At 38.2% G+C, this 12,679-nt stretch overlaps 1 protein-coding gene across 1 annotated transcript; it reads right to left on the bottom strand.

Annotated features, from left to right (window-relative positions):
* Positions 1 to 288: 288 nt before the first annotated feature.
* LOC124053600 (solute carrier organic anion transporter family member 1C1-like) lies at positions 289 to 12,542 on the bottom strand. Its single transcript, XM_046378893.1, has 15 exons — positions 12,380 to 12,542; positions 10,855 to 10,961; positions 9,358 to 9,499; positions 8,517 to 8,649; positions 7,357 to 7,481; positions 7,051 to 7,197; positions 6,819 to 6,917; positions 6,184 to 6,441; positions 5,104 to 5,268; positions 3,250 to 3,445; positions 2,923 to 3,088; positions 2,235 to 2,419; positions 2,050 to 2,114; positions 1,803 to 1,920; positions 289 to 1,174 (listed from the first exon to the last, which is right to left on the bottom strand). The coding sequence occupies exons 2-15, from the start codon at positions 10,903 to 10,905 to the stop codon at positions 961 to 963; spliced, it is 2,064 nt and encodes a 687-aa protein (XP_046234849.1). The 5' UTR covers positions 10,906 to 10,961; positions 12,380 to 12,542; the 3' UTR covers positions 289 to 960.
* Positions 12,543 to 12,679: the final 137 nt, after the last annotated feature.

The raw sequence follows: 12,679 nt of genomic DNA, 5'->3' as shown, positions 1-12,679 counted from the left end.
AGCTTCATGTATTGAGCCTACAGACATGAAGGTGATATTAATTTGATGCAAATAAGCTGAATTTTACTCATGACTCATATTTTGCGAGAGCAGGCAGGTTTGCTTGGAGTTTCAAATTATTTAACTTGCACCTCAACAAAAATGCACTATGCCTGCCCCCTCCTCCAACAACTTTGCATTTGTATGGTGCTCAGAGATACAGACACACTGTCAAGTAGTACTGATCTGTGACATGTACTTGTTTCCTCTTTGTATATTTAGGTTAGCTCCTTACTGGGCATGTTTGTGCTGGGCTGCTGACTCTAACCTTTTAAGTAAACTCTTACACACCCTAAACCTAAACCTTAGCTACCCTCACTATCTTCATTACGATACTACTCACTGTAGACTATGCCACAGGTTGAATAATCTAACAAACTCTCACTGTCCCTGAAATAAACATGAACGCAAACATTATCAACTGAAAATACATTGATAATATGTCATGTTACTAAAGTTGCTGCTGCATTTTACTTAAGTAGCCTAGTATTTAAAACTATACACTTTACATACACTGTACATTTACTGTATATATGTTAAACTGTCACTACACATAAATGACTTTGAATGTAAAGCTGGGATGAGACATAACTATCATGACGTAAAGCTATCTAAGTATGGACACAATGTGTACCAAATATCTGGTATGTTTTGTTATTGTTTTCTCTGACAGAGGAAGTCAAGCTAAAGTGAACTCAGGTGTGGATCGCGTATCATTTCATGTCATTCGATTGCTGGTCATATTAACACTAAGCGCTTGTCAGGATTTTTGACCTTTGAAGTGAACAAACAGCAGTTGATGTTTTCAGTAGAATATGTGTAAAGAAGAAAGAGTGCAGCTAAAGGACCAAAGCATACTGCACCATTACCACATTTGGTCCAAATCTGCGATTTTCACCTGCATTATGCAATGGCATTGCCTTAAATGGTACTCTCCTTGTCTGTGTCGTCTTTGTTTTTGGCAATACTGATGCTGGCATGTCCATTGCCTTGGCAGTTATCCTCTAGTCCATTTTCTTTGGCCTGTTTCCTCAGTGCTAACTTCTTGTGTCTCTTGACAACTCTGCGGTAGACGCCTCCCCACAGAATGTTGGATAGGAGGTATAATCCAGTAATCAAGCCCATGAATGTCATTCTGTAAGTAAAGTAAACAGGAAGAGGTTAATTTTAACTTCTTACTACATTTTGAAATTAGAGTTCAGAACAAAAAATATTGTAGCAAATGAAAATTGCACATTGAATAAAATGTTAAAAAAAACAATGGATATGTTTATGCTTCAAAAAGTCTGCCTACCAGGGCCTCAATAGCTCAATAATTAACACTTCATGTAGACAAGATGGTTATATGCCGGACTAGTTTTTGGCTGGGAGGAGTGACGTCCTGGAAATAATCCCACACGTGACTCTCTTTATGTACTTTTGTACAGATTTAAAAAAACAAGACACAAAGTTTTAATTCATGACCTTAGAGGTGACAGAGTCAGACCTTCAGACCATCTTTCACCCTGTTTGAAGTCTTTATGCTTAGCTAAGCTAATTTGCTGTTAGCTGTAGCTTCATATTCAGAATAAAGACATGACAGTGAGCATATGTCTCAAAATACTGAAATATTGTTTTAAACTGGCACAAACCAAGAATATTGGAGCAATTAATTCTACATAGCAATGTCCAAAAAGAACACTGAGGTGTTTCTAATATCTATATAGTCATATGCCAAATGACTAAAATATATCTTCTTCAGGAAGAGTCTGGTTTTGTCTTACCTAAATGCATCAGCATCATAGAGTCTGCATGCTCCACGACCTCCACATTGCTTGGTACCCCACTTCAAACAGGTTCGGTCAATCAGTGCTCCAAAGTATATAGGAGGGGGTATCCCGCCTGAAAACACACAGAGTCACATGTGCTTACTGCATCCTGTGAGCTAACTCATACCATTCAACAAACAAAATATAAGGTCATGTTCTCGTTTGCAATATGGTTAATCCGACATGTGTTTTCAGTACTCACCCAGGGTTCTGACTATCAGTGTTTGCATACCCAAAGCCAGCGCCTTCAGGTCAGGCTGTATGGATCTGGAAAATTAGCCCACACATTATCATATTAGGCCTTTATACCGGCATTTTAACTTGGGTTCCATAAATAAAAATCACTATATATGCCAAAATCGTCATAAAAGCTTTAGTGTCTCTGACCTGAGGAGGACGATGTATCCTGGAGTGCCCCCACAGGCTGAAATGAAGGACCCCAGTGTGGACAAAGCCATGTAGATTTTGAATGTGCGATCACAGTTGCTCCTCCTGGGGCACTGGCCTAGCACTGCAGACCTGTTCATCCCTGGAGTCGTCATCTCATCAACACAGGTACAGTTATGAAACACCTGAAGAACCAAAAGATGGAGATGTGAATAATTAGTTTTGACTACAGCCTGTACTTACTGTGGGTTAGTGGTGTTGTTTACACATGCCGCTTTTAGAATCTGGTTTTCATAATTAAAGTACTAATTTATGTTTGCCTGAACACATCATGCATCAAACCCATTTGATGTTAATGACCCAGTAGCCTTTATTTTCACACCACACTCCAGAACAACTACTTGTTCTAAGAATGGCAAAATGTTTGTTATTTTCCATCCAGTGCTGTGATATTGTGAACTAAGATGAACAAGGTATTCTGGAGGAGCCATCAGTGGGACTTTGCAGCTATAGTATAGCAAGCCTTACACAGTATGACCATTCTAACTGACAATCAAACCTGGGCTTATGGGCATGTACTTTATAGAATTATAAACAAATATCAAGCCCTAAAATGTCCTGTGTTTCTCTCACCTTTAATCTACCAGTCTTATCTACTACTATGAGGAAATATAACTTGCTGTCTCACCATTTCCCTGCCAGTGCCAGTAGAGGTCTGGCAGCCAGCCAGACACGGTGAGGCATACGTCATGCCATTGTAGGCACATACTGGGTCCCACTGTTTCATCGAGCAGGCGCAGCCCATGTTGCACTGTGACAGCAAAGTCTGGCGGTCATAGGACACCTGAGGTACCCTGGTGTGCATAGACGTGAACGAGATGAACACGCATGAGTAGGGGACATTGTTCCAGTGAGGCATAATTTCATTTCCATAGAGGTTATTCTTAATCAGTGATGGACTCAAAGATATTTTAGTTGCAAATTTTGACAAGGATGATTTAAACTTGCCACTCACCCATGATATGAGACAGTAAGACCTGCCACCTCTGCAATGTCACAGTGGATGAAGGCCTGAATGAAAAGCAGAGAACAGGACCCAATGGAGGCAGCAACTGCCACCCTGGCTGCTCCAATGACACCCAGTTTGAAACGTTTCAGTACAAATCCTCCTGTGATGATTCCCAGAGCCACTGCTGGCAAGTTCAGTATACCTGGATGGACAATTGAATGAATGGGTGAATGGGTGGGTTGATTAAAATAAATATATCCAGGAAATACATTCATTCATTCATTTTCTATATCACTTATCCGTCAGGGTCGCGGGGTCCAGGAAATACAATAAAACAAAATTATCTCCATAATCACAATTTGATAATAAAAAAATGTGCCATTAATATCAGGCATCACATAAGCATGAGAGCTGTTCAACTGTACAAAGAGAACTGAGGAACTGTAAAATACTCTCATGGATACCTTTGAAGTATTTTGATTATGTTTTAGATATATGAACTGAACCCAACTGAGCCTACTGGATGAGATGAAACAGGATTTGCCTGATTTTCTGCGATCTGAAAATATCAGTCAATCCACATGGAATTTGAGCCCTCGAGGAAAGATGAGTGCTTTGACCCTTTGTACTTGATCTACAAATAACAAATCCTGTTCGGTCAGTTGCATACAGGAGTTAAATTTTCATCAGGCTAAAAACGTGAATGGTGCAATTCTTGTCATTTTTGTAATTCTATGTAATATTTACTATGCCATGTTTTTTGATAATTGTTTACCTTTGAAAAAAATGTTGGAGCAGCCTGTGACTGATAAGCATTTACACTGTTTATTTGTTGTATATACACTTTTTTATATTGCTTTGTATGTTGCTATTTTTAACACATTTTGTATTGCTTATTGCATGTAATGCTGCTGCTGCTGCACTGTAATTTCCCAGCCTGGGATCAATAAAGTATATCTATCTATCTATCTACCTATTATTACACCTGTGAGTGCTCATGTTATTGATGCTCTATAGTTCTTTTTCCTCTTCTTTTTTTTTTTAGCCAACCATTTCATTTCCTATATTTGAGTGATTTTAACTATTTAACCAACACTTTTACCTAACTATTTTAACAGTTTTGGTGTTATTTTAAGCTAACTGGTTTAAACTATTCAGTATTTGCTTTTTGTGGATTTCCACAATGCGTAACCAATAAAGACCTTTAGGTTTATACTTTAACCATTTATCAGTGAGTTTTAAGTATTTAATACTTTTGGTATTTTAATCATTAATCCTTTTTGCTAACTCTTTTAACAATTCATCCATTATTTTTAGCTAACTGGTTCAAATCAATACTTTTATTTCAACTATTTAACTAAGAATATATCTTTGAACCCTTTTTCAGTACTAATTGGCTAATTAGTTTAAAATATGTATTTGCAACCTCATGCGTTCTCATTCACAACAGTAGTAGGGTGTTACAGAAGTTTTGTTTTTTGGGTTGTTTGTTTGTTTGTTTTTTTGAATATTGGAGCTCCTCCACAATCTTTCCTTGACCCCAAGGTGCACAAGTACCCCTGGTTGGAAGTCACCTGACTGAAAAGTCTCAATGACTTTTAAATGTCCATGTAATCCAACAATAACACTGCTAGTCGTGCTGGTAAACAGTCATAAAATGCTAATCATAGCTCAGGGTACTTCTTAACAGGCTACACACAAAATGACAACCAATAGTTGGGTATTTAGTGCTTACATTTGGAGTCAGCTTTATCTCTCGCGATCACACTTCCCTTCAATAACATCATTGTTTCAGTTGTCTTGGGCTACAAGGGGCAGTCACCACAGTAAGTAATTCGGGGATCAGTTATTGCTCCGTACCTATGAGGAAAATGGCCTTGGAGGCTGACTGGCCATAGATTTGCTCCATGAACTTTGGCTTGAAAGTGATCATGCCAATGAAGCCATTAACGACCACCAGGTAGGTGAGGATCATCAATGGGTATACGCTGTTCCTGAAGAGTCTCCTCAGGGATGGAATGAAATCTAGTGAAGAACAAAAGACAAAGAGAGATTATAGCTAAATAGTTTTATTGACATATGCAACTCCTAATTATTTCTGGGGTGAATGTAAAAGCAGTAGCAGCAGTTGAGAAGTTAAATAAAGGTACATACATTTAAATGGTAATACTATGTAAAAACTTAAATGTATTTTACATACACCTGTGTATATCTATAATGATGTATATGTTTGTACACACATACATATTGCAAGGCTTACTTTTAATTTATATACATATGTTACCTAAGCTGAACTAATTTCCTTCTAGCATATGATGTTTATAGTCGACTTGTTGAAACTCACATGCCAACAGAGACTAATTTAACATACGCGCAATAGCATCATTCAGTAACCTTGACATACTGGTCACATGAGCGTTCTGGAAGAATTCTTTATTGTTATTTTGATATGATGCTGTGTAATAGTTGTGTTCATGGCGGAACTGTTTCCACATCTGTCCTGATGCGTCCTTCAGTCCTTGCCCAGATTTAATGATAGTTGGTCACGGTAGGTCCAGGACTCAGGGTTGCTAGTGTGGCCTGGGCTATACTTGGTTAATGATTAAACACATTCACCCTGAAAACTGTTTGCACAGTGGCATAATTCTTGTTGTTTGAAATCTCATAAGTAGTTTATGGCATGCATTCTTCAGCGGCTCACAGATAAAGTCTTTTGGAAGAGATCGTCTTTGAGCGTGATAATAATTAAACGGTTGTATTTGTGGAACATGTAATAAAAGCATTAAAATTTAATTAAAAAAAATAATGAAAAGCCTTATGTTTAAATATGTTTTCTATTAGGTGGTATGTGATGTCCTGTGCTTAAATGCAGAGTGTTGTATGTTACCACCACCTTAGGACCTCACAGTGTTTGTACTGATGCAACAGCCTGGATGGTACCTTTAGCCATCTCTTTGAATGTAACCGGCTTCTCCTCCTCATGATCCGGGTTTTCCTCTGGAAGGAAATTCTCCTGCTCTGGCACCGTGGTAAGCTCTGTGCCTTTATTCCGGCTCTCCTCTTTCCCTTGTTTGGGCAACGACTTGGGCAGGAACCAGAATGGGATACTGGACACCAAGATCAATACGCCAGTCACAAGGAAGCCCAGCCACCAGGCCCCCACCCAGCGGGAGTCCTTATGGTTGATGGTGATGCTGTCTGTGAGAGGAAGATGATCAATGATAGGATATTATAAAGGTGATTGTGCTAATAAGACTACCATTGCCCTTTTTATTGTGGAAGCTTAGACATTAACAGGAGGATTGGAGCATTCAGTCAAACAGTTCTAATCCTTGCAGTAAATAAAGTTTAGGTTTAACTTTTTGGTTGAGGGGCACTTGATTGACGGAGGAGTTCAGTTTTAGAGGTTTGCGCAGAGGCAATCATTCAATGTTTATCTTATCGGTCAAAAGCAACACTGATTCAGTGGGCAGGCACAAATGATATAAGATGAGAAGTATTCTAAAAAATAATTACCCAGTATTTAGTCTGCATGCTGTGCCACATTAACACACTTATACTTTTTACCCACATACCTAAATCCACAGATCCAATGTCCACATAGATCTTGGCAAGGTAGGACCCGAGCATGAACCCAAACATCGGTCCTAAAATTCCCACTGTATGGATGCACGCTGGCGATCCGAGAAACAGAAAAAGAAACCATTTATTAGTACTGTGATATTAATTCAGCATTATAAGTTTAAAATAATGTAATGTAATGTCAGAAAAACTTCCACAGACAACAGTAAGCAAAAAGTAACTAACCCAAATAGAAAGGAGTGTTCTCTTCTAGGGAGAAGTCATCCAAGTAGGACACACCCAGAGGCATGATGGGGGTCTCTCCAATTCCACGCAGCATGTTTCCCAAGAATACATAAATCCACATAGATGAGCCAGCTGCCTTTTCACAAGCTGAGGGGAGGACAAACAATTCGAATGTGCACTGAAACTGGATACAGTGTTGACAATTCTCTATTTTTTGCATTGTTCATCTTCTGAATGCATCAATTTGGTATCATCTCTAAGATGAAAACTGAGAGCGCTAATGCAGTGAGAGTGTTTGCCATGTACCTGCTCTGGCCTTTAAATCAGGGGTCTCATCTGCGTCATTCAGAGTGTGGTTGTAGTGACAGGGCAGGATGCTCTCAGTGCTGTTGACAGCTGTATTGTGAGACACACTGGTCTCATATTTATACCTGGAACATGTTGAGAAGGCACACACAACTGTTTCAAAATGACAAATTTTGAATAGATTTTCTGAAAATTACAGAGCATATAAATAGAAAATGCTGAATGCATCAGTGCTTTTAAGTAATGTGCTTTGTGTACACATTTTTGCAGATCGTTATAGACTGGATATTTTAACATTTCTTGGTGGCAGTTCTGGTCTGTATTGTAGGCTTAAAAACATACATGTACTTTGGACTTTATATGGGCTTTAATATGGGATTTGTTAGGGCAGAGAGCAAGACTTATGACATTCAAGGCAACCATGCATGCTGTATGTATGTTTGGTGGCATGTTTCAAAATTGCCAGGGAGATGCATATTTAAAGGGAAAGGAGGTAACTGTGTCAAGGCCCCAAATTTTCACAAAAGGTCCAATGTTATCATGAGGACAATGACTTTAAAAATTTCATGAACTGCAAGTTTTTTGTGAGAAATTTGCTCTACTGAAGCACGAGATCAACTCAGGCCAGTCATGCATTATTTCTTAGTCTTCTGATCTGTCTTGTAGTGGGGCACTGTGTTGAAATTTAGTTTTTAAGACTTTTATTTGAACTTTTAATGTATTGTATTCACATAGAATATATTTCTAAATAAGAATTTGTTTAATAAAATGATGATTGAACTAATTCACACATAAAGAGCCTGTGTTGCAGGTAGGGAACTCATGGGTAAAGCTTTTCCCTAGGGCCCCAAAAAGCTTAGTCCCACATGTGTGTATTAGAATAAGTAAAATTAACTATAATTACCTGATATTATATACCTCTTGTCTTATCTCTTGTACTTTGCAAGAAGAGGCTCCTATCTCATTTACTGTACCTAGAACAACTGTAGTTCTTTGACTGCTTAAATTGCATGCAAGAGTTTCTCTGCATCCACAGCTGCCTCCAAGAAACGTATTAATTAATGATATGTATCATTACTGCAGGGTATACCTTAACAAGACAATAATGTTACATATACAAACTTCGAATATCGAGATGATAAAAGAAGCTGTATACTAACGGTTCCTGAAGGAAGTGAGGAAGCGCTGTGAGGAAAGATCCAATAGCCATGATCACACAGCCAATACCGATCAGCCTGGGACGATGGAGCTTAGCGCCAAAGTAACTCACAAAGGCTATTACTAGCAGGTTGCCTGGGAAGGAGAAGAATAACAAAAATAACACATCAAATGAATTATTGGCTTGATGGAATAGTTTGGTATTTTGAAGAACCTGCACATTCACTTTCTTGCACAGAATCAGACAGATGCCTCTCTCTCTCACACATCTCCAAGCTAAACGTAGAGTCAGTAGACCCTAAGCACTGATAAAGAAGGGAAAAAACTAAGCTTATCAAAGTCTATCAACCAGCACCTGCATTGCTCTCTATTTGTATCTTGTTTAGTTAATTTACACAAAAACCTCAGAGTAAAAAGAACATTTTGTGTGTTATGTGACTGACTATTTCTTGGTCATGCACAGTGACTTCCTGCTAAGGAGCACATCTAAAGCTCACAAATTAACGCGTGATATATCACTTGTTTCATCCATGGGTGCATTTTAAAAAAGAGATATAATAAGTGGGTTTTAAATATATTTTGATAGCTATGGATAGAACCAGGCTAGTGGTTTCCAGTCTTTATGCTAAGCTAAGTGTCCTCTGGCTCTACCTTCATACTTAGTGAACAAAAATGGGAATGGTATCAATCTTTTCATTTCAACATGAAAGCCCAAAAGTGAATAACCTTGTAACCTGGTCAAGCATTTTTAAAGAGGAAGGGATGGTGCTTTCATTTTTACTACATTAATCAAAGATTCATCCCACAATATTTCCACCACTGTCGTTATTTAAAATGATTTACCCATTTCAAAGCTGCCATCTATGACCCCAATGAGGGAGCTGGGGATATCAAAGCGCCTCTCAATCTGGGTGATGGAGCTCTTCATATAGGCTCCACCGAAGGCTTTGGTAAAGAACGCAAATGCCATTGAGGCCAGAAAAAGCTGGAAACACACAAACACACAGACAAGGTGTTAGATGAAACTATTCTTCTGGAAAACAACAACATTTAGAGGACATTTCATTTGATTTTATTACAGGTTTAATGAAAAGGGCCAGACTTCAGTATGAGAGGATTAGTCTATTTCTTTGCAGTGCCGGGAATGCAGTGAAAGCTTTTAGAATGAGGCTTATTCCAGTACAAAGGATAAAGGGATGTAATTGCACTTTACACAGAAAGGGTGAATGACATACAGCACTTCACACCTGCTTTCAACATTGAATGGATTTTCATTCATTGACATCAGATCAGTTTAAATGTAATCAGTGTAAAAATGTTTAAATGTTAACTTCATTTCCATATGATCTTTGTGATGGATGATACTGGAACCACAAGTTGTAAGCATACATTTTGTGAAGGAAAAGAAAAAAAAAATGATGCAAAGAAAAAAGTGTTTGCTATGTTTTACTTCTGGGGTTTAAGTGAAACAGTATTAAGTGCAACCTTCAACTTAAGTCCGTAAAAGTTCAGTTCTTTTTTGAGGTTTGTTTGCTTTACCAATACAAATCCTGTTGTGCAGCCATGTCCTTGCCACAAACATTGTTAAAGATTAAAAGGCAATCACACTGGACTGTAGGTCATAAACTATTCTGTGAATAGGTTCAGACAACCGTGACTATGATTTCATTCTTTCCTAATGGTTAAACTCTACAGAACTTACTTCTTTTGTAGCTTTTACTTTTTGCAAGATACTTACTATTACAAACCATTATGATCAGCTTCTCAATACTGATAATGTCCCATTCTATAACATGATCATTCTGTTATCGGCATGTCATAAACTGTGTCACAATATTGACAAAGTGGACCAATGAAAAGCGATCTTTCCATACTAATGGGTCATTGCAATCATAACGTTGTTTTTCTTCACGGGCTGCTTAAAAGTAGCCATATCTCTTTGCCCTTGTCTGTGATTAACATGGATCTTAATGCTCCTTTAAACAACTTTGTTCCCATCCCAAGAGCAAAAAATGACACACTTTTCATGAACTCAAAGTATGTTTTTGTGTCCAAGTCTAAAAGCTTTATCAGGCCAAGAGGAATGAGGCTTTTTACCACCACATCAGCTGTAGCATTTGACAAACATGGATAATACTGAGATAAAGACACCATACTAAGATAAACATGTCTATAGATAAGGTTAAAGAAGAGCAGTTTTATAATGAGGTTTTACAACATGGCACTATTAGGTGATAGGTTTGTGTTCAAAACCATGGATTTAAAAAAGACCATAAATGGAGCAGTGAGCAATGTTCTCTTACACTTTTGTAACACAGGGAAAGGGTCACTTTTACAGACCTTGAGCCTGGAGCCGCAAGCCTCACGTGGTTTTTTGGACTCTACACTCATGATGCTGCTGGTTGTTCAATTGATGTCAGGAAGCAGAAAACACACCAACAACTGACCTGCAGAAATAGTTTCGGGGGAAAAAAATGTTTATTTCATTTGATTTATCAAATTGATGCTCTTCAAAATATCCAAATATTGTGTAAAATGGTAACAAGTAATGCTAATGTCTAACAACTTACTTGTTACTTTTTGTGACAATGAAAGCAACCGAAACACAATAAATTTAATGTTTTATTGCATCAACTACCTTGATTTTTGTAAATATGTGCTGTTGTATGTTGTGTTGTTGACTTGGATGCCAACACCACCTTTCAAGTCGAAACAGGGACAGCAAAAGACTGGGAAAGTTGTGGAAAACACTGGTTTTTAACACTCCACAGGTAAACCATTGGTAACTGGTGATAGTATCCTGATTGGGTATGAAACAGGCATCCTTAAAAGGCTCAGTCGTTCACACGCAAGGATGAGGTCAATGGTCACCACTCTGTAAAAACTGTGTGGGCAGTCTTTAACAACAGCATTTGACAACATGCAAGGTATTTCAATGCTTTCAAGATCTAAACCTATTATACCATTGAAGGTTCAGAGAATCCAGAGAAACATCTGCATGTAAGGGGCGAAGCTGAAACCAGCATTGGCTGTCCATCACCTTTGATCCCTTAGGTGACATGAGTGTATTTAAAATATGACCAAGTGGAGTTGACAACACTTCAGAAAAGCATTGTCGGCCAGCACACTTTGTTCCTACACAGTTTCTACTAATGCATGTTACAACGTTGATCCTCCAGGGTTAAGTGGAAAAGGACCAATGAGATTGTTAACAGCAAGTTCAAAAGCCAGCATCTGTGATGGTATATGGGTATGTAGTGCACGTGGCATGGTAACTTGCACATGTAAATATCTTTTTCAGGAAAGTCCCTGCTTATTCCAGCAAGATGCTAAAGATGTTGCTTTGTTGTAAAAGTGTGGATACAAGGCCAAAGTTGGTTCCCAGAGACAGCATATCTGTGTAATATGAAGCGAAACATATGACGACAAGATCTTGTACATGTTACAAAGCATATGTTGAGCAAAAATGGGAAAGAATTTCACTTTCAAGACTTCAACAATTAGCATCCTCAGTTCCACACATACTGAGCATAGTTAAACAAAAAGGTGGAGGCGAATGAGCTGCAGGCATCAATTTCAAAATGTGTAGATTTACAAAAACATCATCAGTTTGAACTTAAAATATCTTGTCTTGGTACTGTATTTAACTGAAGCTGCTTAGCAGTTTTCTCTGTTTAAATAAAGTAACAGGTTAAAGAGTTCATTTGTGTGTGTAGCAGCATAATTTTTTGTTTTGACTGAATATAAATAATAAATATAAAATTTTGGATTTGTTACTAAATTCACCTCAATTCCTCAGTGTATCTTGGAGTAGAACTTTATTCAGAAATGGAAGTAAAAAAAAAACAAAACAAAAAGTTCTTACCTGAGAGGCAGCAGTGGTCCTATGAGGGATGGGGAAGGATGTGGTAAAGTAGCTGCAGGATTGCTGCACCTGGAAGGACTTTGTGCTTAAAGCGAGAGCCTTATCACAAACTAAGTATAACATCACCTGTAATCAGTAACCCAGCCATTCATGTTGAACATGTCAATAAAGATCCCTCCTACCCGTCCAACAGGAACACACACACACACACGCAAACCCAAACGTGACCATTCTGGTTGGGTAACGTCCAGTGGGATGCATGTTCAACCAGAACCGGAAGGTTCAGAGGTTCACTGAATG

Source organism: Scatophagus argus, chromosome 22 (assembly GCF_020382885.2).
Source record: "Scatophagus argus isolate fScaArg1 chromosome 22, fScaArg1.pri, whole genome shotgun sequence".
NCBI classification, from domain to species: domain Eukaryota; kingdom Metazoa; phylum Chordata; class Actinopteri; family Scatophagidae; genus Scatophagus; species Scatophagus argus.
This window is presented reverse-complemented; position numbering and strand designations above follow the sequence as displayed.

Bases quoted from the DNA above. Each gene is read 5' to 3' on its own strand.
- LOC124053600 (XM_046378893.1), bottom strand. From the start codon at position 10,905: ATGAGTGTAGAGTCCAAAAAACCACGTGAGGCTTGCGGCTCCAGGCTC. The intron at 8,650-9,357 runs GTAAATCATTTT...TCTCCTTCCCAG, and splicing joins AGATGGCAGCTTTGAAATGG to GCAACCTGCTAGTAATAGCC. The intron at 7,198-7,356 runs GTACATGGCAAA...TCCTCCCCTCAG, and splicing joins TGATTTAAAGGCCAGAGCAG to CTTGTGAAAAGGCAGCTGGC.